The sequence below is a fragment of the Nomascus leucogenys genome, chromosome 7b, assembly GCF_006542625.1.
Source record: "Nomascus leucogenys isolate Asia chromosome 7b, Asia_NLE_v1, whole genome shotgun sequence".
Lineage (NCBI taxonomy): Eukaryota > Metazoa > Chordata > Mammalia > Primates > Hylobatidae > Nomascus > Nomascus leucogenys.
Window position 1 is genome coordinate 64,521,064 of NC_044387.1, and position 26,652 is coordinate 64,547,715.

Here is a 26,652-nt window from a genome sequence, read left to right on the forward strand (position 1 = left end):
ATGGCAGTGTTAGGAACAACGGTGAGCTGCCCACTGCAGGTCAAACGCTGCCAGCTACTAGCTGCAGGTGGGAGTGAAAGACTAGAATACAGAGAGGCGCAGGCAGTCACGTAGGACTGGGCCCAGTTTAACACCTGAACAGTGGTGCTAGGTCAGAGTCTTTTAGGTACATGTTGGAAACGTCCTTGATTGTCTAGCATCAAGACTTTTAAACACAGGGGGACAAATCATCCCTTTGGGTATTTGTAATTGTTCCTCAGTTCAAATCTCTTTGTTTTTAAAAAATACTTTCCCTCTGCGCTACCGGCGCGTCACGTCGCGCGCGACCAGTCCGTAGGGCTCCTCCCACGCTGCTCTTAGCCCCTCAGACGGCGGCCTAGCAGAGGAGCGGAAAGCATGGTCCGGGGGGCGGCGGACGCCTGGTAGGCGCTCGGGCCGCTGTTGTGGGGCTGCGCGCTGGCGCTGCAGGGCGGAATGCTGTACCCGAGAGAGAGGCCGTCGCGGGAGCGGAAGAAGCTGGACGGCCTCTGGAGCTTCCGCGCCGACTTCTTCGACAAACGGTGCCGTGGCTTCTAGGAGCAGTGGTATCGGCGTCTGCTGCGAGAGTCGGGCCCCACCCTGGACATACCGGTTCCCTCCAGCTTCAACGACGTTGGCCAGGACTGGCGGCTGAGGCATTTTGTAGGCCAGATGTGGTACGAACGGGAGGTGACCCTCCCGGAGCAATGGACCCAGGACCTGCACACAAGAGTGGTGCTGAGAACTGGCAGTGCCCACTCCTATGCCATCATGTGGGTGAATGGGGTGGACGCGCTAGAGCATGAGGGGTCTACCTCCCCTTTGACACCGACATCAGCAGCCTGTTCCAGGTGGGGCCCCTGCCCTCCTGCCTCCGCATCACTATCACCATCAACAACATGCTCATCCCCTCCACCCTGCCACCAGGGACCATCCTCGACATGGCCGACACCTCCACGTGGGTACCATCCTGCCTCCACCCATACACCCACCTTCCTGTCCCACCCCGTGGGGCATTACATTAGGGTAATTACATTAGGTAAGTCACATATCAGTGACTTAAAAATTTTGTAAGTAATTAAGAAATTTTCAATGAGAAGTGTGGAGCTGAATATTTACATGAGCTCTTCAAAAACTGACAGTTAATGTAATAAATGAAAATAACAAGAGAGACTTTGTTGAAAGAAGACGAAATAGTCAAGGAAGTGATAGAGGATACAAAAGAAAAATGAAAACTTACATTCATTTAATGTCTACCGTGTGCCAAAGACAATATTAGTATTTAGTTTTCATAACCACAACATTTGGTGGATATGATTACTTCCATTATATAGGTTAGGAAAGTAAAGCTTAGAGGTTTGTGAACCCACTAGTTTAAAGTTATGTAGCCAATAGGTGGTTGAGTGAGAATTCAAAACTAGAACAGATTTGCTTGATCCAGAATGGTATGACTTTATTGTCCATGCATTTTCTTCTACAGTGTACTGCCTGTAAAGTGGGAGTCAGTTATGGGAGGAGACCCAGAATGTCACAGGTTTTGAAAGCTGTTGTGGAAAATTTGGAAGGAGGCATTGGATTTAATGACTGATAAAGGTCAATGAAGATTGACCTTGGAGAGAACAGTTTTCTTCAGTGGCATGGTAGTGTTCAAAACAGGATCTGATGGTAAAGAAAATGTAGAACCAGTGTGTGTAGACTCCTTGATGGAAAAGTTTATTTGTAAAATATCAGAGGAAAATTGTAGTATAGATTTGTCCATTCAAACCCAAGTCCAGATTCTTACTGCAATATTTTATGTAGCCAATACACAGCAGTTGAGTTCAATTTTGGCCCCTGTTTATGTGTATGCTAAAGAAAAATAACAATCCTAAGCATATGCCACTTAAGAGGATGTGATTAGACTATGAAACACTTGTGACCATAGGAATATAGCAATGCTAAGGCAAGATAGGTCTTAACTCGATTCTTCCTGTCATTTGCTGCCATTGTTTGCCAAAGGTCTAGCACCTATCTTCAGAGGAAAGTCAAGAAATTAGTGCTCAGATGGTGGGATGAATTCCTGAATTACTGTTGGCTCTAGTGGTTTTTTCAGATCAATTTTATAGTTTCTTTAGAACTAGAAAATTAGTTCTCAGAATGGCAGTTGGCCACCCAATGCGTATAATACAGTTACTCAACCAGCTGCTTGAAAGCAAGGGGCAACAGAGAAGTCAGCTACTGGCTGACCTCAGGCAACAGGAAATTTGATGATACTCCTTGGTCAAATCCTTCATTTAACATACATTTATATAGAACCTTTCTGTATCAGGTACCATTCTAGGTACCACAGATACAACAATAAAGAGAACTGACAAAACCTCAGCCTTCATGGAGTTTATATGCTAACACATATGCATAAACAAACACATATAAAAATCCCGAAAGTCATTACTGCTGTGAAGTCAAACAACACAGAGTATGCAGATACTGATGTTGGGTTGTTGCCTTAGGGTGGTCAGCAAAGTTGTTTCCAGGGAAATGACATTTGGATGAAAAACTGAATAATGTAAGAGAGTTAACCATCAAACATCTGTGTGAAGATCTTTAGGAGGAGTGGGGGAACAGCAAGTGCAAAAGCCCTGTGATGGGAAAGTGCTTGTTATGTTTGAAGAACAGCAGTAAGACACCATGGCTGGAGTGTAGTTGGGGAGGGAGAGAGAGGTGGGAAATAATAATGGAGACTTAGTTAGGGCCACATCATGTAAATGAGCTTTTGCAGTCCTGTAGACAAGAAATATGTTTTGATTTTTCCCTAAGTCACAAAATAGTTTGTGATAGAAAGCCATCGAAAGATTGAAAACGAGAGTATTATTTGTAACCTCAGTTGCTGTTCCATGCAGGCATAGGAAAGATTAATGCTTCCTTGCTCCATATCTATTGCTGAAACAGTTCTCCATGATCTCTTTAGTCTGAGGACAAATGACATTTTTCTGGTTACAAGACAGAGGGGATATGTCATCCTAGGCATTGAGATTGGGAAATATCAAGCATGCATCTGACTGCCAAGTATTAAACCCTATTTTCTGATGACCACTAGGGTTCCAGGTATCAGCCCATAAAGTGAGCTTTTTCTGAGAAGGAAAGATGGCAGGCAGAAATGATTGAGCTAGTAAAGAGGACTGAGGCTTGTTGTTAAGGTCTGGGGCCTAAAAACGTCAGGGTTCAAAGTGATCAATTTGGAAAATAAAGAGATTTGGACCCTCCTCTGAAATCAGGGAGTAGTGAATATGTGGAGTCAGAAAGTAACTGCAAATTCTGGAGAAACCGTGGAAGCAGCATTTTGTAGGAGGGTGGGGGAAACAACACCCTCAACTAGTATTCCTACCTTCTGGTAAATCTATTACTTTAATTTTACCTCTGCCAGTCAATAAAACTTTTTCATGTTTTGCTACATTAAAAAAAATACTTTTCCTTTTTCTATTACTTAAATTTCACATTAGAGGTTGATGTTGGCACCCAATGACAGCACGTATGGGCACATTTTTCTACTGTATGGTTAACTCTGCTTGGTATCTGACTTGTTACGGATCTTGCTGGATACATATCTCTAGGAACAGAATTAAATCTTTTTTTCCATTTTAGAGGCCAGAAAACCCATGAAGAAAGGTAATAAGAAATTTGATTCCTGGTTATATTATAAATTATTGAAGGTAATTCTTCAAGGCAGCCTCTCCTTTCACAAGCCCAGAGGTCTAGCAGGAAAGAATGATTTTGGGAACCAAGCCTGGGGCCCCCATTACCCTGTACAGAGTCAGGACACTGTTCCCCGAATCCTAGCTGCTTTGGCTCCAGCCTCAGCTCAGAGGGCCCCAGATACTGCTTGGGCAACTGCTGTGGAGGGCACAAGCCATCATAAGCCTTGTAGGCTTCCACATGGTGTTAGTTCTGCAGGTGAGCAGAAGGCGAGAGTGGTGGAGCCTTGGCAACTTTCCTCTAGATTGCAGAGGATATAGTGGAAAGACTGGGTGCCCAGGAAAAAGCCTGCTGCAGGAGTGGAGGCCCTGTAGAAAGACTCGAAAGGGCAGTGCTGAGGTGAAATAGAGGATTGAAGCCCCCCATGGAGAGTCCTCATCGAGGCACTGCCTAGTGGAGCTGTAGGAACAGGCCACTGCCTTCCAGATCCCAGAATGGAAGAGCCAGCTTATACCTTCAGCCTTGAAAAGCCGCAGGCATTCGACTCCAACCCATGAGGGCAGCCATGTGAGCTGCACCCAGCAGAGTCATAGGGGTCTGGCTGCCCAAGACCTTGGGAGCACACCCCTCGCACCAGTGTGGCCTGGATGTGGGACATGGAGTCAACGGAGATTATTTTGGAGCTTTAAGATTTAATGTCTGCCCTACTGGGTTACAGATTTGTATGGGGCCTGTTGCCCCTTATTTTTGGCCTATTGCTCCATTTTGAAATGGAAATGTTTATCAGTCTTTATTTCATCATCGTATCTTGGAAGAATATAACTTGTTTATTTTTTTGATTTTTCAAGGTAATATTCTCAATATTATTTATTATTTATTGATAGCACTTCAAGAGAGTTAACACATGTAAGTTTAAAAAATGATTTGCTTGTAAGTAAAAACTAGAACGTAACATACAGAATAGAAATCTATATAGAGAAAATCATATACAGTAAAGATAATTGAATTAGTTTAAAAAGGCACATAATGAATAACAAGTACTACTTTTTAAAAGAATGTTTATGCTTTTGGTTAAATATAGTGAATGTATTTTTATTACTTTTCCAGAATTATGAATAATAATTATACCCCATCATATTTATCATTTTCTAAAATTATGTTTTATATTCTAAAATAATTTTTATGTCAGGCAATTCTGTCTTTCTATACCTGTCTTTCTATACCTTTCTATACAATTCTCTTTCTATAAATATTCTTCCAGGCTGCATTTCACTTTGTCCCTTGTGTTTTTACCTAAATTTTGAGGGAAGAAAATTACTTTTTGGCAAATAACCATTTTCCTCCAGGTTTTTAATCTAAAGGTGGTTATATGCTAAAGACAATATGATATTAAGAAAGCAGAATGTGTCATGTTCTTACTCAAATGCTAAGCCTTTTCTTAATGGAAAGAAAATATGTGAACTAAATATGTTGTTTCTGAGACCTGAAGATTATAACTTTTTAAATGTATTTCAGTCTAAAAGGTTAGGATCCCATGTATAAACATGGCAGTGCGTGAGACACAACTGAGAGGCGAACTGCTATACTATACAGAATTGTTAGCATTTCTTGTGGCTGGTGTATGCTTCAGAAAAAGATCAGTAAGTTACCACACTTTTCTTGCAAAATTGTATATAAATTAACCTGATATCCTTTTATACCAAATCATGGTTACTAAATATTGCTATTCTGTAAAAGTGCCTAAGAATCATTATTTTCAACACTATCACCCCAGAAACAGTAAGAGAAACCTGAAAGTGGTAGGAGAGAATGAAAGGCCTTATTAGTCATCTAAATTATAAGTTTTCTTGTATGTTGTTAATATGGACATGGTAATTATAACTTAGTATCTTCTTCGGGTCCCCGACTCATTGTTCTTCACTCACTCTTACTAGGACCTCTGGAAGATATAATTTACCCTATTTAAGTGAGCAGGATTTTCCCCTCTAGGCATACTTTATAAGCATTTTCTCATTAGAAAACCAGATGTGCTATAACAGTAGTTTGATTTTCTCTTTACAATATCAACAGATACTACTTGTTTTTGTTTGTTTGTTTTTTGTTTTTTGTAGAGACAGGGTTTCATCATGGTGATCAGGCTGGTCTCGAACTCCCGACCTCGTGATCCACCCACCTTGGCCTCCCACAGTGCTGGGATTACAGGTGTGAGCCACCATGCTCAGCCAGTTTTTGTTTTTTTTTTATTTCAATAGTTTTGGAGGAACAGGTGCTGGTTGGTTGGATGAAAAAGTTCTTTAGTGTTGATTTCTGAGATTTTTGTGCAACTGTCACTCAAGCAGTGTACACTGTATCCAATGTGTATTCTTTTATCCTTCACCACCCCCCCAACCCTTCCTCCAAGTCCCCAGAGTCCATTATGTCACTCTTATGTATGCCTTTGCATCCTCATAGCTTAGCTCTCATTTACAACATACAAACATATGATGTTTGTTTTTCCATTCCTAAGTTACTTCACTTAGAATTATGGTCTCTGTCCAGGTTGCTGTGAATGCCATAATTTCATTCCTTTTTATGGCTGAGTGGTATTCCATGGTATCTATATACCACATTTTCTTTATCCACTCGTTGGTTGATGGGCATTTAGGCTAGTTCCATATTTTTGCAATTGTGAATTGTGCTGCTATAAACATGCATGTGCAAGTGTCTTTTTCATATAATGATTTCTTTTCCTCTAAGTAGATACCCAAGACTGGGATTGCTGGATCAAACAGTAGTTCCACTTTTCACCACATCCACACCAACATCTGTTATTTTTTGATTTTTTAATTATGGCCATTCTTGTGGGAGTAAGGTGGTATCGCATTGTGGTTTTGATTTGCATTTGCCTGATCATTAGTGATGTTGAACATTTTTTCCCATGTTGGCCATTTGCATATCTTCTTTTGAGAATTGTCTATTCATATCCTTAGCCCACTTTTTGATAGGAGTATTTGTTTTTTTTTTTTCCTTGGGGCTGTCTGTTTACTCTGCTATTTCTTTTGCTGTGCAGAAGCTTTTTAGTTTAATTAGGTACTGCCTATTTATCTTTCTATTTGTTGCATTTGCTTTTGGGTTCTTGGCTTAAGCCAATGTCTAGAAGAGTTTTTCAATGTATTTTCTAGAATTTTTATGATTTCAGGTCTTAGATTTAAGTTATTATTTTTTTTTTTTCTTGAGATGGAGTCTCGCTCTGTCACCCAGGCTGGAGTGCAGTGGCGTGATCTCGGCTCGCTGCAAGCTCCACCTCCCAGATTCATGCCATTCTCCTGCCTCAGCCTCCCTAGTAACAGTGACTACAGGCACCTGCCACCATGCCCAGCTAATTTTTTGGATTTTTTAGTAGAGATAGGGTTTCACTGTGTGAGCCAGGATGGTCTCGATCTCCTGACCTCGTGATCTGCCTGCCTTGGCCTCCCAAAGTGCTGGGATTACAGGCGTGAGACACCACACCTGGCCAGATTTAAGTTCCTGATCAATCTTGAGTTAATTTTTGCATAAGGTGAGAGATAAGGATCCAGTTTCATTCTCCTACTTGTGGCTTGCCAATTATCCCAGCACCATTTGTTGAATAGGGTGTCTTTTCCCCACTTTATGTTTTTGTCTGCTTTGTCGAAGATCAGTTGACTGTTAGTATTTGGCTTTATTTCTGGGTTCTCTATTCCGTTCCACTGGTCTACGAGCCTATTTTTATACCACTACCATGCTGTTTTGGTAACTATAGCCTTATACTATAGTTTGAAATCAGGTAATGTGATACCTCCAGATCTGTTCTTTTTGCTTAGTCTTGCTTTGGCTATGTGGGCTCTTTTTTGGTTCCATATGAATTTTAGGATTGTTTTTTCTAGTTCTGTGAAGAATGATGATGGTATTTCTATGGGGATTGTATTGAATTTGTAAATTGCTTTTGGCAGTATGGTTATTTTCACAATATTGATTCTTCAAATCCATGAGCATGGGATGTGTTTCCATTTGTTTTTATCATCTACAATTTCTTTTAGCAGTGTTTTGTAGTTTTCCTTGTAGAGATCTTTCATCTCCTTGGTAGGTATATTCCTAAGTATTTTATTTTATTTTTTTTGTGGCTGTTGTAAAGGGGGTTGAGTTCTTGATTTGATTCTCAGCTTGGTCATTGTTGGTGTACAGCAGTGGTACTGATTTGTGTATATTGATTTTCTATCCTGAAACTTTACTGAATTCATTGATCAGATCTAGGAGGTTTTTGCATGAGTCTTTAGGGTTTTTTTAAGTATATGATCATATCATTGGTGAACAGTGGCAGTTTGACTTTGTCTTTACCGATTTGGATGCCCTTTATTTATTTCTCTTGTCTGATTCCTCTGGCTAGACTTACAGTACTATGTTGAATAGAAATGGTGAAAGTAGGCATCTTTGTCTTGTTCCAGTTCTCAGGGGGAATGATTTCAACTTTTCCTCTTTCCGTATAATGTTGGCTGTGGGTTTATAATAGATGGCTTTTATTACCTTGAGGTATGTCCCTTTCATGCCGATTTTGCTGAGGGTCTTGATCATAAAGGGATGCTGGGTTTTGTCAAATGCTTTTTCTGCATTTGTTGAGATGATTACATGATTTTTGTTTTTAATTCTCATAACTTGTTTTTGATCTTACAGGCTTATAGATGGAAGGAACTTTCCTTGAGTCTCAGATTGGACCTTTTGGACTTTTTTTTTTTTTTGAGTTAAGGGTCTCACTTGGTCACCCAGGCTGGAGTGCAGTGGCACGATCTCAGCTCATTGAAGCCTCTGCCTCTCAGGTTCAAGTGATTCTCTTGCCTCAGCCTCTCAAGTAGCTGGAATTACAGGTGTGTGCCACCGTGCCTCACTAATTTTTATATTTTTAGTAGAGACAGATTTCACGATGTTGCCCAGGCTGGTCTCGAACTCGTGACCTCGAGTGATCTGCCCACCTTGGCTTCTCAAAGTGCTGGAATTACAGGTGTGAGCCACCATGCTCAGTCTCAGATTGGACTTTTGAGCTGATGCTTGGAATGAGTTAAAATTTTGGGGGACTATTGGGAAGGGATGATTCTTTTTTGCAGTGTGAGAAGATCATTCGATTTGGGAGGGAAGGGATAGAATGATATAGTTTGGATATTTGTTCCCTCCAAATCTCATGTTTAAATTTGGTCCCCAATGCTGAAGGCAGGGCTTGGTTGGAGGTGTCTGGGTTATGAGGTGGATACCTCAAGAATGACTTGGTGCATTTCTTACAGAATGAATGAGTTCTTGTTCTGTTTGTTCACAGGAGAGCTGGTTGTTTAAAAGAGTGTGGCACCTCCATCCCCCTTTTTCCTTTCTTGCCATGTGACACACCAGCTCCCCTTCACCTTCTGCCATGATTGAAAGCTTCCTGAGCCCTCACCAGAAACAGATGCTGGTGCCATGCTTCCTGTACAGCCTGCAGAATTGTGAGCCAGATAAACTTTTCTTTATAAATTACCTAGCCTCAGGTGTTCCTTTATAGCAACACAAATGGACTAAGACATCAATTTTCAAAGCTTTATACATTTGGCTGTATGTCTTTTTTCTCTTCTACAGCTGTCTAACCTGCTTCTTATTTGTCCCAAAGGAGGATATAGGGAAACTTTGGGCTCATGTTAATGCTCATAGGTCAATGTCAGCAGTGATACGTCTGGATCAGGTGAGGCTATCCATTTGACTTTTACACTTGTTGAGCCCACCAGAAAGCTTTACTACTGTATTAGTCCATTCTCATGCTACTAATGAAGACATACCTGAGACTGGGTAATTTATGAAGGAAGGGGTTTAATGGACTCACAGTTCCACATGTCTGGAAAGGCCTGACAATCATGGCAGAAGGCAAATGAGGAGTAAATTCGTGTCTTACATGGCAACAGGCAAGAGAACTTGTGCAAGGGAACTCCCATTTATAAAACCACCAGATCTTGTAAGACTTATTCACTACCATGAGAATAGTTGGGGGAAACTGCCCCCATGATTTAATTATCTCCACCTGGCCCCATCCTTGACACATGAGGATTATTACAATTCATGGTGAGATGTGGGTGGGGACAGAGCCAAACCGTATCATTCCACCCGTGGTCCCTCCCAAATCTCATGTCCTCACATTTCAAAACCAATCATGCCTTACCAACAATCCCCCAAAGTCTTAACTCACTTCAGCATTAACTCAAAAGTCCACAGTCCAAAGTAATCGCCCTTAACACATGGGGATTACTACAATTCAAGGTGAGATTTGAGTAGGAACACAGCCAATCCATATCAACTACCAACATTAAATCACTTTGAAAAAGGTGCCAAGAAATCTGATACTTTGCTTTACTTTTAAAAGAAGAGGATAAGAAGTCCAAAAAGGCTTTAGGAAAAATCTTTCAAATCACCCTCCATTAGGTGGAGTAAGCACTGGGCTAGCTAGCAGTCAGGAGAATAGAGTCATAGTCTCAGCCGTATCACAGCCAATGTGATGCTGGGAAAAATAATTTGCTGAAATGGAACAGGAGCTCATCTTTTTTTTTTTTTGAGACAGGGTCTCATCCAGGCTGGCTGGAGTACAGTGGCACAATCATAGCTCACTGCAGTCTTGAACTCCCAGGCTCAAGAGATACTCTTGCTTTAGCCTCCCAAATAGCCAGGACTACAGGTGTGCACCACCACACTCAGCTAATTTTTAAATTTTTTTGTAGAGATAGGGTCTTGCTTTGTAGCCCTGGCTGTTATTGAACTCCTGGCTTCAAGCCATCCTTCTCCCTTGACCTCCCAAGGTGCTGGGATTACAAGTGTGATTCACAACACTCAGCTAGGAGCTCATCATTTTAAAGTACTTTTGCTTGTACATTTCAGTTGAATCAACTCAAGCCTCAGTTTCCTCAGGTTCCATGATTCTTTGTATAACTCTATACTTATCAGCTATGAGTATAAGCACATCAACAAATCACAGGTACTTCAATTCATGCTTTTATGGCAAGATGTGGAAGAAATGTAAAATTAGGAGTCAGGTGACATGGGCTCAAATCTTAGCTCCACCCCTTGATACCTGAACAACTCAGGAGTATTTTTGTTTCTATTATGGGATATTAATAAGCACCTCACATTGGACTAAGGATGATTAAATGGGAAAAGGATATGAAGGCATCTTGTAAATTCCAAGTAAGGAAACTGTTGAAAGTGAATATGTTGGTATCTAAAGCTCCACTTGAAATTTCAGATGTGGAGCTGCCTCTTCAATTAGTTGATTTATCTGGAGTTAATTCACATTTACACTCACATTTAGGCTTGCTCTAAGCCTTTAATGGATTATTCTGTCCCCAGTTAATGAGTATGGATTGCTGCTCTGCTCCATCAGTCCTCCTGTCAGAAGCATACCTGGCCATCAGTGCCGAAGGAGCCACTGGAGCACACTCAGTCAGCAGTTTGGGCATGTCATAATATCTGCTGAATTCACAGGGGCAGGCCTCCAGGTTGAGGTTCTAGTGAAAGCAAAGGGTGCCAGCAGGTCTTAGGGAGGCACTGCACTGTTTTGGGCGGGGGGGCTCTGCCTGGGCACTTCCAGGTGCTTGGCATGCTTTGTGGTGAAGCCATCTTTGATGTGGAGCTTGCTGTCACCAGAAGATTGGAGCACTGCGTTTGCCCACATGGGAGGGATCTCAAATATACTTAGTGTCTGCCCAAGAGAAGGAAGCTCAGGTATACTTAGCGTCTACCATGGCCTGCCATCAGGGCTGAGAGGGAGCTCAAAATTGGCAAGAAGCCATGTGGACATGACAGGCAGCATTCCTGGAACCCAGGGAGACAGCCTGCATAGGGCAGAGCTTGGGGATGGGGTGACTGGGTCCTACTTGTTTCTTTAGTTCTTCCAGTGGCCTGAGGCATGGCCCTGAGGTCCCCCTTACCTTGCAGAGAATGCATGCTTGTGCCTTTTGTCTTGTGGTAACACCTATCATTCATGTGTGATATCATCACAATGATTTTGATTAAATTGAAGTAAACAGAGTCATCAGGCCCCATATATTGAATCTTGGCTGAGAAAGGCTCAACTCCCACTGTGTCAGACAGATGAGGCTGGCAGAGACCTGGGAGAACAGATGCTAATGAAAACATAAGGGACTGGCCACTCCAGGATAATGAGAATAAAACAAGGAATAGTAATTACAGTTTGCTGAATGCCTAGTGAACACTAGTGTACATATATCATCATACTAATTCTCGATAATCCTATGAAGGAGATATTCTCATTTTGCAGGTGAAAAACTGAGTCATTGACACAATTATCTCTGTAAATTATTGACTTCTATATTATAAGGGAAAAAGTCTTGGAATAAATTGATTAATAATAATCAATTACCGATTTTTGAGATATCAATGTACTTCTCTCAAAAAATTCCTTGTTCAAATGTGGCCTAATTTCTTGTTGCTTCAACAAGATGAAAACGTGTGGAGCTCTTCCTTCAATGGTTGTGCTTAGGAGACTCTCTGCTGGGATTTCTTTTAGTCCTTGGAAGATGTAATTGTGGACATAAAAAAATCATAAACACACACACATGCATACAACACATATTTAGTGAAATTATTTCATACTTGTTAACTATGATGTTAAAAAATACAATACATTTTTACTTATTCAGAATGGCCTAAGAAAAGAAAGAAGTGGAAGCTCAAGTATACTTAGTGTCTACCATGGCCAGAGAGCTGGGGAGAGCTGAGGCAGGGTCTGGACCCAGTGAAAAACATTCATAGGGCTAAAAATCATTACACAGAGTTTGCACTGATCTGGTCCTAGCACAGGCTTCCTCCTCACTGGGAGTCCCACCTCACTCAGCTCTGACCTGGGCCCTTTAAGCATGCTCTCTCACCAATGGGGTGTTCTATCTTAGAAAAGGTTGCTGTCGACCTCACTCAGTGACACTAGGAGTGCATTCTGTGGGGGATGTGCCTATACCTTTGCTTTAACATTCTTTGAATAAGTATAAGAGTTGCTTAATTTCAAAGTTCTTCCTCAGTTAATGTATTTCTTGTAGCATTATGTCTATTTAAGTTAAGCACTTCTGTTCAAAACAGATACCTTTACAATTCAAGATACCTCTTAATATGCATATTATATATTATGTAATATATTAAAATATACATGAGATATATATTGATTCTGATATTGTAAGAGCAATAAAAATTATTATCCATAAGAAGGCACTTATGGATCTTACAGTACTTGGGGGACATCATTACATTTGGTTTTTATTATGGCACAATACAATATTGAAGACCAGAGTGACCCAGAAAGAACTGGAGCTTTAGAATGAGACAAATCCAATGTGACAAAATGGACATGGTGCTTAATCCAGGGAAGTGTATATATATGATTTTTATTATATTTTATTACATTTAAAATATTTAAAATGTATGAAATTAATGGGGGTATGGTACAGAAGGTAAGCTCTTGTGATGATTCATAACTTCCTATCATATTTTTTTCTTGTGATGCTCCATTGTAGAATCAAAGAACATAGCTTTGTAAAAAGTCCAACATATTTGTGCTTGCTCTGAATTAAAATTCCTTTGATCTACTGTAGTGTCAAGACATGCCATAATACCAAGAATGGAGGAGTCCGAGGCCCTGGTCCATCAACTGACAGCATGAACTTCACGTCAAGAAGTGAGATTGGTGAATAAGTGAAGACAAAAGGAAAACTGGAGATACAGCTGGATGTATGGACCCTGCTCTGAAAATACTCTTTCACGGTATAAGGATTCTTATTAACACATTTTATTTGTTCTTTATTTTATTTTGATTTATAAAGGAATATATAGAGGGGGATATCTATCTATAGAGACATACACATATTTGTGTATATATAAATATATATGTATGTGTATATGTGTGTATATACATATGTATGTGTGTGTGTGTGTGTATATATATATATATATATTCTCTAGTCATGCTCCAAATTTGGAGTCTTTTTCTATAGTCTTGAAATTACTAATGCGATATTTTGATATAATAAGAAATATCATTTAAGGTCTTTGTTCCTGATTCCTGTCATAGAGCTAGTAAAACCCTTGGAATTTCTGAGTGACAGAGGAAAGTGGAGAGTCTTTTGCTATTCCTAATAGGCCCCTTTTAACCATATATGAGTTTATGCTAATGAGGTGACTCTTGAAGAATGGGCTGCTAGCCAGAGGAACCAACCATGTGATTACAGGGTTGGAAATTTCAGTCCCACTTCCCAACCTCGAGGGAGGCAAGAAGAGCTGGAGATTAAGTCAATCACCAATGACCAATGATTTAATAAATCATGCCTATAAAATGGAGTCTCCATAAAAACCCTAAATGACAGGGTTTGGAGAGGTTCCAAGTCAGTGAATGCATCCACATGGTAGGAGGGTGGTGAATCCCAAACTCCAGGGGACAGAAGCTCCTGTGCTCAGGACCCTTTGGGACCTTGCCCTATGTACCTCTTCATCTGGCTGTTCATTTCTTTTCTTCTTTTTCTTTTTTTGAGATGGACTCTTGCTCTGTCACACAGACTGGAGTACAATGGTGCAATGTTGGCTCACTGCAACCTCTGCCTCCTGGGTTCAAATGATTCTCCTGCCTCAGTGTCCCACATAGCTGGGATTACAGGCACGTGCCATCACACCGGCTAATTTTTGTATTTTTACTAGAGTTGGGGTTTCACCGTGTTGGCCAGGCTGGTCTCAAACTCCTGACCTCAAGTGGTCTACCCACCTTGGCCTCCCAAATTTCTGGGATTACAGGTGTAAGACATTGAGCCTGGCCCATCTGGCTGTACATTTCTATCTATTATAATATCCTTTATAATAAACCAGTAATAGTAAAAGTGTTTCCCTGAGTTCTGTGCTGTTATTGCAAATTATCAAACCTGAGAGGTGGTTATGGGCACCTCCAATTTGTAGCCAAGTTGTTCAGAAGTATGGTGTCTGAAGTGGGAGCAGTCTTAAGGGACTGAGCCCTTCACCTGTGGGGTCTGATGCTAACTCCAGGTAGGAATGGTAGGGTACCCAGTTGGTATCCCAAGGGTGGGAGTATTGGTTCTTGGTGTGGGAAGAACCCACACATTTCATGTAAGAAATGTTGTGAGTAGAGGAATAGAATCATAGTTCTATCTTTGTTTTGTTGTTGTTTTTTTGTTTTGTTTTGTTATGTCTGAGACAGGGTCTTGCTCTGCTGCTCAGGCTGGAGTGCAGTGGCTCACTGCAGCCTCAAACTTCTGGGTTCAAGTAATCCTCACACCTCAGCCTCCCAAGTAGCTGGGACTACAGGCTTGGGCCATCACACCTGGCTAATTTTTTGTTTTCTGTAGGGACAGGGTCTCACCATGTTGCCCTGGCTTGTCTCAAACTCCTGGGCTCACACAGTCTTCTTGCATTGGCCTCCCAATGTGCTGAGATTACACCAGCAGTGTTGAGCCACCATGCCCAGCCGAGGAATAGTTTTTATTTCATTAGATTTCTTAATACTTACATTATTGGTAGATTAGGCTAATGCTGGACTGCCTACAGCTTCTTTCTAAACATAGGTCTACTAAAGCCTCAGGCTGGAATTCCCATTGCTTTCAAGACATTGTGTGTCTGCTGATGCTGCTTCCAAACATTACCTCTGTCAGATGGACTGCGTTATGTCTTCAGGACAGGGCCTTGAATCTCTGCACAAAGATCCCCTCACAGCAGACACTGAGTGTCGGTCTCTGTCTGTATTCTCTGAGCATGCTTTCTAGTGTTCTTCATTTTGCTTCGTTGCCAATACCAGCAAACTCTCCTGATCTCTCCCTGCCTGTGGTACTAGCTTCCTGTGGCTGCTATAACAAATTACTATAAACTTGATGGCTTAAAAAAACAGAAATTTACTTTCTCCTAGTTCTGGAGTTTAGAAGTCCAAAATCAGTATTACTGGGACAAAGCCTAGTTGTTGGCAGGGCTGTGCTGCCTCCAGCAGGAGAATCTACTTGCCTGCCAGCTTCCAATGGCTGCTGGCCTTCCATGGCTTGTAGCCCCATTAGTCCAATCTCTGCCTTTCATAGTCACATTGCATCCTCCTCTTCTGTATGTAACCTCCATCTCACATCGTCTTATGAGGACTCTTGAGATTACATTTAGGGGCCATTCAGGATAATCTTCCTATCTCAAGATCCTTAATTACATGTGCAAAGATGCTTTTTCTATGTAAGGTAAAATCCATAGGTTCCAGGGATTAGGACAAGTCAGTGCTAAATATTCCTGCAGGGACCCTATGAACTTCATCACAAATTGTGGTAACAATAACAGAATGAGGTCATTATAATCTGTTTAATTTCCTCAATTTCATAAATAGCAACAACTTGCTAATGAGCACAGATATTTGCTGATATAACTTTAGAGTATGTTTACAAAATAAATGACTGATGATTTCATTACCCTAATAGAAAGTTATTACCATTTCCAGGCATTTTCTTTTAGTCTTTTCCATATGTTTAAGGATTGCAATAGCCACATGGTCATGGATACTCTAGAATTCATACTGTTCTATCAAGTAGATATCCTATAATTCAGTTAACCATTTCCTGAGTATTGGGCATTTAGGCTGCTTATAATTATTTATTATTATAGATAAGTTTAGGAGCAGCAACATTCTGCTGCCTTAGTGACAAACAAATTTTTGAATGCTTAGCTGGCAGAAAGCCACCTGTGGAGTCATCAGTGTGGTTTGCTCCCCATAGTTCACTGTCTCCTGGGCTGAGCCCTGGTGGGTACGGCATTTCACCAAGGACCTATGGCTGGTGTCTCTGCTCCAGTAAATGATGGCCCTTAGCTGCCTTTTTCATTCACCCCATCAGTGGAGCCCTTAAATTGGGCCCTGGGCACTGAAATAAAATATACAACACCTTTCCATTTAAAGTTTACGCAAGAACAGCAACATCTAGTGTATCTCCATTACACTTTCCAGCTCTGAGAAAACTAAAGTATTAAGTGAGAAAAAAATACTTAATATTTTTTTCTATAAAAATGTTAGCATAGGGAAGAGTATATAAGGGATGACAAATAAGCCCAATTTTCCATAGTGTGCAATTCCATTCCTGGTAGGAAATCAGGCATTTTTTCACTCTTTCGGGACACTGGATTACTTTCATTACTGAACTGTAGAATATGTTCTAAGTCATAACTAGAGTACACCAGGTTTTATCCTGAAAAATATAATTTTGCTTCTCTGGCACATCTTAATGGGTAGAAACTGGGAATGAAACAGACTTTATAAAAAGCACTGTTTGTGATATCCTTCCCCCAAACATATGAATGCCTAAGCACTGCATTCATCTGAATGTACCTAAGTAACAAAAAAATACAATGAGAGAGAAAAAGAGTGATTTTCTGAAAAACACTGAAAGACTGGAATTAATTTCGAGTTCAAAACAGATTCCTCCTAATGCTGACAATGTGTATTTCCCCTGGGCACACAGGTACTCAGCAGGGAATTCAGTTGTTGCTTCATTTGGGGCCCGAACCAGGGCATCTGTGGGGTCTCTTAGGTATATCTGAGAGTTATCTTGGTCCATGTGTAGTTTTTCTATTACTTTTTTTCTAACGTGTGTGAAGGGGACATATCTCTTTGACCTGAAGAAGAAGCCCAATAACTATCTGTTGAATTTTAGTTTAAGAGATTTTCCCCTGGTGGTTGGGAAAATTGCAAGGTGAGGGAGGGTGATTTTCTGTTGGTAGATATGCATTCAGACAGGAATCAGACAGAACCGGAAGAGATCTTAACAGAAATTGAGTCCAAATTTCTTATTTTACAGAGGGAGAAGTGAGGTCAAGAGTTATAAGGTAGTTTAGAAAAATATTTCCTCTGGTTGGGAAAATGAAAGTCTAGCAAAGAAGCAAAACCTGGGCTAACAGTAGACAAGGGCTTCTTGGCCTATATGTGCAGACTATATCACAGTGAAGAGCCGTTTTATCCCCATTCAATATTTGGAAAAAATGCATCTGGGAATGGTTTCTATTATACACTATGTTGGCTTGAGAATAAGTTAATGTCTGAAACACAAATTTTAAAAAAACATTTGCAAAAGAAATACCTAAAAAGTAATGATGGGGCACAAAGATGTGGTTTCAAAATAATTTGGAAACTTTGATTTATGTAGTATTAGCCACAGCTATACATATTGTCAATTCAACATTAGTTAAGAACTAACTGGGCAGTTTGTGAACTATGCACATCTTCAACTCTTCTTTCTTCTCCTTTTCACTACTTGCATGTTCATCACTTTACTGTTTAGTATCCTTTTTTTTTTTCACAAAGGAGTGCAAAGGAATAAAGAGTTGAAAAATTTCCCTACCAAGTAGTTCTGATAAAGACTTGTGAAGAAAAATTGAAGATTTCGCTAAAAGAACTTTATATATGGAGAGAGAGAGTTGAAAAGTGTTTCATATGCCGCAGCAATCAGTAAAGAGAGGTTAATCCTTTGATCTTAACTTTTGATTTAATTGATCACAGTGGATTTCTTACTTGCCTCAGAAACAAAGTAAAACAAAATAGAAACAGAACATGAACACAGTCTAATTCTTTGTGGGCTCAATGTTTTCTATGTGTATATATATTTCTATCTCCATGCAGTCACATAAATTACATTTCCACATATCACCAGAATATAACACCAATGACAGTACAATATCACTGATATCCCAGAATTGCTAAGATCTATAAACAGTAGAGTTTCATTCTGTTGTTAGGAGGCATATCTTGGCTATGTTTTTCCCTCTTAAAGTCTTTCAATCAAAGGAACTACAAGCACTCTGCTTACAGTCAGTGATGGTGTCCTCGATGAAAACGGTAGTTTTATTTGGTTCTCCAAGCACTGCACCCATAGGCATCTGAAGAAGTAATTCAAACTTCTCTGGGCCTTCCAAGGTGGGCTGTCCCAGGTCATCAAGGATGGTCACTTGGAATGTCTGCATGCGCACGCCTGGAGCAAAGTCCAGATTTCGGCTGATACCAACATAATCTGTTCCAGCTAGTGAAAAAGAAAAAGGAACTAGTGAGACAGTAGGATTTGTCATAAGTTTTCCTTCAGAGAAAAATGAGAGCTCTCATCAACCCTGCAGCATTCTCCTTTGTACCCAACACTCTCAGGATCATATATTTTGGGTTTGATCCCCAGAAGGGGGAACTTCCATATTCTACCAAATGCCCTGTAGTCCCTTGTGCCATGCCCATGTGCCATCCTCACCAGGGCTTTACACGTCTAGACCAGGCACATCACCTTCCAACTATTTCCACCAAGATTCTGCCAATTTATTGAAGGATCTCTGAAGGTAGCTTCAATTTGAAATGAAAGGATTTGCCTTTTTAATTTTTTAACCTTGAAGATAAATATAATACATTTTATTTTGATTAGGTTTCACTCATTAGGCCGGGCGCGGTGGCTCACGCTTGTAATCCCAGCACTTTGGGAGGTCGAGGCGGGTGGATCACGAGGTCAGGAGATCGAGACCACGGTGAAACCCCGTCTCTACTAAAAATACAAAAAATTAGCCGGGCGTGGTGTCTTCAGGCGGGCGCTTGTAGTCCCAGCTACTCGGAGAGGCTGAGGCAGGAGAATGGCGTGAACCCGGGAGGCGGAGCTTGCAGTGAGCTGAGATTGCGCCACTGCACTCCAGCCTGGGTGACAGAGCGAGACTCTGTCTCAAAAAAAAAAAAAAAAGATTTCACCCATTCACTTTTGCTAGACATCTGTTTTCATCTCACAACATTCTGCTCAATTTTATGAAGCCATGAAGTTCTGCCATTCTCTGGGTTGTTATTAATAATTTTTTCAAGCTGGTCCACCTCACCATACAGCTTCTTTGTGACTTATTCGGAAAGTCATCACATGTAATGATCATAACATATGATAATCAATGGTATTAAATAGAAACCCATGAGTGATATAAATATAAAAATAAATCGAGGAACAGAATATTTATATTGTCTCAAGGTACTCCTCCATGAAATATTAATTGCAAAGGAAAAAAGGGAATATAATGAGGAACCATGGCAGATACTACCTTACCCAAGTGATCAAAGTTAACACCACCAGTAATGGGATAAATGGAAACTGTGTGCCATTTGACAGAATACAATGAGAGGATAGTATCATCTTTGTGATATTCCTGCTAAAGATGCATTACCTGAATCTAATTATGAAAAACCATCAGAAAAACCCAAATTTGGAAGACATTCTATATAGTATAATAACTGGGTTGTAATCTTCAAAAGCATCAAGGTGTTGAGAGGACTGTTATAGATTGAAGAAAACAAAAGCAGACATGACAGCTAAATATAATGCGTGATTTATAACTGGATTCTTTTGCTGTAAAGAATGATTTGAGGACAACTGGTGAAATTTGAATGAGGTCTGAGTAGATTATGGAAGTGTATCAAGTTAATTTCTCAGTTTATGCTTGTTTTGTGGTTATACAAAAGAATGTGTTTGAAGGAATTACATTGTAAGTTTTTGGAGACATGGTTCCAAACTTACTCTCAATAGTTGACAAAAAAAAAAAAGTGTCTCACTCTACTTGTTACTCTTCTGTAAGTTTGAGATTACTCCAAAAAATTTTCTAAAAGGCACTAAATAGTGACATTAAGAAAACAAAACAAAGCCGGGCCCGGTGGATCATGCCTGTAATCCCAGCACTTTGGGAGGCTGACGCGAGCAGATCACTTGAGGCCAAGAGTTCGAGACCAGCCTGGCCAACATGGTGAAATCCATTTCTACTAAAAGTACAAAAATTAGCAGGTTGTGGTGGTGAGTGCCTGTAGTCACAGCTACTTGGGAGGCTGAGGCTCAAGAATCAATTGAACCTGGGAAGCAGAGGTTTCAGTAAGCTGAGATCATGCCACTGTACTCCAGCTTGGGTGACAGAGTGAGAGCCTGTCTCAAAAACAAAAACAAAAACAAGGTTATAGTGAAAATTACTAAGGCAGGAGAGTAATGGATAAGGTTTTGTATCTCATGGACTTTGACTCAAATCTTGGTTTATTGCTTACTTGTACTAATTCTTTAACTTCTTTGAGTCTCAGTTTCTTTTCTTCAACTGCAAAATGGGGATAATGATAGCTACCTTATAAGGTTTATTGTGAAGATTATAGATAGTAGAGCACGTATGCTAACACAGTATCTGGCAAATAGTAGGCATTAAGAACACAGAAGTTATAATAATTATTAATGTAACACGTTATACCTTATACATATATACATAAGATTAATATAGTTAACTAACCTGAGCAGATGTCAAGTATTTACTAGGTTCAGTAGACTATCAAGTATAAACCTTACTTCTACAGCTCTACTTGTTAAACCCATGAATCACCACCCCAAGCATGAACATTACTTCTATTAGTTCATCCCTAACAGACAGCTAGCAGAGGCGTCATTACTTTCATGCAAAGAGGTTTATTTAAAGGAATCTAAATTTCTCTTTCAAACCACAAGCAAAGAAGTCCACCAAACCAAATGGGTTTATTCACTCTTCGTTTCATGGATACATACAGAGTGAGAAATGACCCTGTCTGAAAACTTAAAAAAGAATGAAAAAGAGGGGAGGGGAGTGCCAAGATGGCTAACTAGAAGCAGCTAGTGTGTGGTACTCTCATGGAGTGGACAGAGAGTGGTGAATAAACACACAAGCCCTTCAGCTGGATTTTCTAGGTGGACAGGTTGAGATTCATCAAGGAAGCAACATGACCCACAGAGAACATAGAAGAGTGAGACAGGACAGCTGCCCACCTAGGACTGGGGCGAAGCCAGGGGAGGATCCCCACCGTGGGTAAATGGTGAGTGTGACCCTCCTGGGACCCACAGTTCTTCCATGAACCTCTGCAACCCTGGGCTCTGGAAATCCTCCATGACCACCCCTACCACTGGCGCCTCCAGACAGACACAGAGAACTGTGTGGACACTGGGCAGAGCTAAGGCTCAGGTATGCACGGAGTTCCAGGGGCTTTGGACCCCTGGAAACCCTGGTACCAGCATCTGGAGCTTCTGCTGCCTCACATGCCCCCAGGATAGGGGCTGAATTCACAGAGCTGAAGAGCAGATGGACTGCACAACTTGCCTCCACTGAACTCGCTAAACAAAGCCCACTGGCCTGGGACCCCAGCGTGGCCACCTGAGCTTGCAGTCTGGTAGCAGCCCTGCACTTCCCTGGGATGGAGATCCCAGTGGTAGCAGGCAGGCCTGTCAGTTTTGCTGGTCTGCAGCTCTGGCCCCTGCAGTCTTCAGGCTCTGGAGAGAGCAAAAAGATTGAGAACTAATGTAACCCCCAGCACAGCACAGCTGCCTTATGGAGAAATAGACTGTTTTCCCCATGAGTCCTGCGTCTGCTACCTCTTACTGGGCAGGGCCTCCCGACCTGGGACGCCAGCCACCCCAGCCCCACCTAGGCTCTTGGCTGGTAGCAGCTCTGTACTTCCTTGGGATAGAGCTCCCAGAAGTAGCAGTGCCACCATTTTTGCTGCTCCACAACCCCCGCTCCTGCTGAGCTCAGGCGTGGGAGGGAGCAAAGAGATTCAGGACTAACTCAGGCCTCCAGCCTAGTGCAGCAGCCTTAGAGAAAACTGCCCAGACTGTTCTCCATGTGAGTCCCTGCCGCTGTTACTCCTCACTGGGCAGGGCCTCTCAATCTGGGAACCCAGCACAGCCACCTTGTCCCCACCTGAACCCTTTTGTCATTGGTGGCTTTGCATTTCTCTGGGGAGGAAATCCCAGAGACAATGCAAAACCTTTCTGCCATTGCAGCTGCAGTGGTACTGCCCTTACTGCCCTCAGGCTGGGGAAGGAACAAAGGGCTGGTCAAGTCACTGACACCTCCAGCATGCCACAAACACCATACAGAGAGGAGCTCAGTTTCTGTTTCCTGGGAGCCTCTACTGTTCACCAGGCAAGGCCCCCAGCTCAGGACTGCAGAGCAGTTGCCCTGCCCCTGGCTGAGCATTCCACTGGTAGTGGCTCTGTGTCTTCCTGGGCTGGAGCTCCCAGAGGCAACTGACAGGCCCTCTGCCACTGCCACTGCAGTGGTTCTGCCAGTGCTGCCCTCAGACTGGGGAAGGAACAAAGAGTCTGAGGGCTTTACTCCCACCTCTACCATGCCAGTTGCCATATGGAGAGGAGCCAAGTCTCTTTTCCCTGTGAGCCCCTGACCCGCTGCTCTTCACCAAACAGGGCTCCTGGCTCAAGCCCACAGGACAGCTGCACCACCTCCTGGCTGAACATTTCCATTGGCAGTGGCTCTGCATTTCTCTGGGGTGGAGCTCCCAGAGGCATCTGAAAGTTCCTCTGTTAATGCCACTGTAGTGGTACTGCCCTTGCTGCCCCCAGAGAAGAAAAGGAACAAAGACTCTGAGTGCTTTACTCACACCTCCAGCTCTTAGCTGCCCTAAGGAGAAGAGGCCAGTCTGTCCTCCCTGTGAGCCTCCTGCACCCCCTGCCCATCACCAGGCAGGCCCTCCCCAGTCCCCCAAGCTTGGGCTCACAATGCAGCCACTCTGATTGATAGTGGCTCTGGGTTTCTCTGGGGTGGAGTTTGAAGAGACAAGTCGAAAGCCCTTTGCCATTACCACTGCTAAGGTCCCCGTCCTCGTTGCCCCCAAGCTAGAAAGGGAGTGTAAAGCCTGAGGTTGCCTCAAGGCTGTGGTGTATAGCTTAGGAGTGCAAAGCCAAGATCTGCAGCCAGCACTCAGGTAAGAGAGGAGCCCACACTGTTAGAGTGCTGAGAGGGAACACGGCTGCAAATGCACAGAGGAGCCATGTGGCTGCGTAAGAGCCTGCCTACCAGCCATTACACTTATACGCCATCTACTAGATCACAGCCCAAACTTCGAAACCAAAAATACTTTGCCTGTAACACCCTGTGAAACCAAGGACAAGAATTCAGCTACATATGAAGACCCTGAACAAAGCCTTGGCCCTCTGAAAACATCCAGAAGCAAAGTCAATTGACTATACTAAAATTACATCACAGTTAAAGGAATATCAGCCCACACAGATGAGAAAGAACCAGCATAAGAACTCTGGCAATTCAAAAAGCCATAGTGTCTTCCTTCCTCCAAATGACTGCACTAGTTCCCCAGCAATGGTTCTTAACCAGGCTGAAATGACTGAAATAACAGACATAGAATTCAGAATATGGATAGGAATAAAAATCATCGAGATTCAGGTGAAAGTCAAAACCAATCCAAGGAATCTAGGGATAACAATAAAATGATGTAATAACTGAAAGATGAAATGAAGAAAGAACCAACAGATCTGATAGAGCTGAAAACACTACAAGAATTTCATAATACGATTGAAAATATTTATTATTTTTAAATTAATTTACTTTTTTTTTTTTTTTTTTTGAGACGGGGTTGAACTCTGTCACCCAGGCTGGAATGTTTGGCTCACCGCAGCCTCAATGTCCTGGGCTCAGGTGCTCTTCCCACCTCAGTCTTACAAGTAGCTTGGACTACAGGTGCACACCACCATGCCTGGCTAATTTTTTTGTATTTTTTGAAGAGATGGGGTTTTGCCATGTTGCCCACATTGGACTCAAGCAATCCACCTGCCTAGGCCTCCAAAAGTGCTAGGATTACAGATGAGAGCCACTGTGCTGGGCCAATTGCAAGTATTAACAACAGAATTGGCCAAGCTGAGGGAAGAATCTCATAGCAAAAAGGTTCTCTGAATGAACACAATCAAAAATAAAGAGAAAAGAATAAAAAAGAATGTGCAAAACTTCCTAACTTCTTAGAAATATGAGATTATGTAAAGAGATCAAATTTACGACTCATTGGCATCCCTGAAAGACAGGGAGAGAAACCAAACAACTTGGAAAATATATTTGAAGATACTGTCCATTCATATTTCCCCAACTTCACTAGAGAGGCCAAAATTCAAATTCAGGAAATGCAGAGAACCCTTCCAGATACTGTATAAGACAACTATCCCTAAGACACATAGTCATCAGACTCTCCAAGGTTGACATGAAAGAAAAAAATATTAAAGACAGCTGAAGAGAAGAGAAAGGCAGCAAAGAGAATCTCATCAGGCTAACAGCATTATCTTTGAGCAGAAACTCTACAGGCCAGAAGAGATTAGGGGCCTCTATTAAGCATTATTAAAAAAAAAAGAAGCTCAACCAAGAATTTTATATCCAGCCAAACTAAGCTTCATCAAAAAAGGAGAAATAAGATCTTTATCAGACAAGTAAATGTTAAGGGCATTCATTACCACCAAACCTGCCTTACAAGAGGTTTTTAAAGGAGCACTAAATATGGAAATGAAAGACCATTATGGCCACCACAAAAACACACTTAAGTACGTAGACCATTGACACTATGAAGCAACTACACAATTGAGTCTGCATAATAAACCAGCTAACAACAAGATGACAGCATTAAATCCTCACATATCAAATATTAACCTTGAATGTAAACAGGCTAAATGACCCAATTAAAAGGCCACAGAGTTGCAAGTTAGATAAAGAAGAAAGATCCAACCATATGCTGTCTTCAAAAGACCCATCTCACATGCAATGACAGTCATAGGTTCAAAGTAAAGGGATGCAGAAAAATCTACCAAACAAATGGAAAACAAAAAAAGCAGGGGTTGCTATTCTAATTTCAGACAAAACAGACTTTAAGCCAACAATGATAAAAAAGACAAAGACAGGCATTATATAATCGTAAAGGGTTTAATTCAACAAGAAGACTTAACTATCCTGAATATTTATGTGCCCAACAGAGGAGTATCCTCATTCATAAAACAAGTCCTTAAAGACATATGAAGAGACTTAGATAACCATACAATAATAGTGGGAGACTTCAACACCGTATTGACAGTATTAGACAGACCATCAAGGGAGAAAAGTAACGAAGATATTTGGGACCCAAATTTGACACTTACCAAATGGACCTAATAGACATTTATAGAACTCTCCACCCAAAACCAACAGAATATACATTCTTCTCTTCCGCACATACACATACTCTAAAATCAACTACACCATTGGCCATAAAAATTATTAGCAAATTCAAAAAATTTAGAAGTATACCAACCACACTCTCAGATTATATAACAATAAAAATAGAAACCAATACCATGAAGATCACTCAAAACCATACAATTACATGGAATTAAACAGCCTGCTCCTGAATGACTTCTGGGTAAACAATGTAATTAAGGCAGAAATCAAGAAATTTTTTGAAACTAGTAAGAACAATACAACATACCAGAACTTCTGGGACACAGCTAAAGCAGTATTAAGAGGAAAGTTTATAGTGCTAAATGCTCACATCAAAAAGTTAGAAAGATATAAAATTAAGAACTTAACACCATACCAAAAGGTCACAACTGCAAATGAGAAAATGTGGGCATCAATGTACATGGAAATGTCCTTTTCTTTTCCTATTGGGTCCTGTTCTTTTTCTGATAAAGCACCTGACAGGTACTCTAGAGGAAATGGTATCTAGAATTGTGCCATGCTGTCAGCTAGGCCTTGGTCATCCATGTCAGGAAATACAAAGGTGAGCAGGGCATGAAGACATGCTGTTTGAAGCTAAGGCAAATGCCTGAGTCTGAAGTCAAAACTTCCTACACTTCAAAGGTCTAATATGTGACGAGCTTCTTCCACGAGTTGGGACTTGCTTGGCCATTATGGGGGTAATTTCATCTGAAATATTGTTTATGAGCAGTTTTAGGTATCTATAAATATTCTGAACTTTGGAAAAATTAATTTGAGCCCATGACAAGCAAGTGGGTAATAAATGAATCCTAGAGGCTGCTGTTTGAATAATGTATTTATTTTGTAACCAGCAGAAGTCATTACGTATAAAAACCATCTATGTGCTGAAGCCAGAGAAACTTTCATTCGGAGTCCATCAACAAAGACTAAGCATGCTTACACTTAACAGACTAG

The 26,652-nt window shown here is 41.3% G+C and overlaps 1 protein-coding gene and 1 pseudogene across 1 annotated transcript in view; one reads left to right on the forward strand and one right to left on the reverse strand.

The window, feature by feature from the left end:
- LOC100603376 lies at window positions 1-11,154 on the forward strand (annotated as a pseudogene).
- Window positions 11,155-18,177: 7,023 nt separating this feature from the next.
- FREM3 (FRAS1 related extracellular matrix 3) overlaps window positions 18,178-26,652 on the reverse strand; it is a 126,044-nt gene continuing 117,569 nt past the window's right edge. Inside the window, exon 8 of the mRNA XM_003257761.3 lies at window positions 18,178-18,728. Within this exon, the coding sequence (XP_003257809.2) occupies window positions 18,487-18,728 (242 nt within the window). The 3' untranslated portion in view covers window positions 18,178-18,486. The remainder of the gene's footprint in view (window positions 18,729-26,652) is intronic.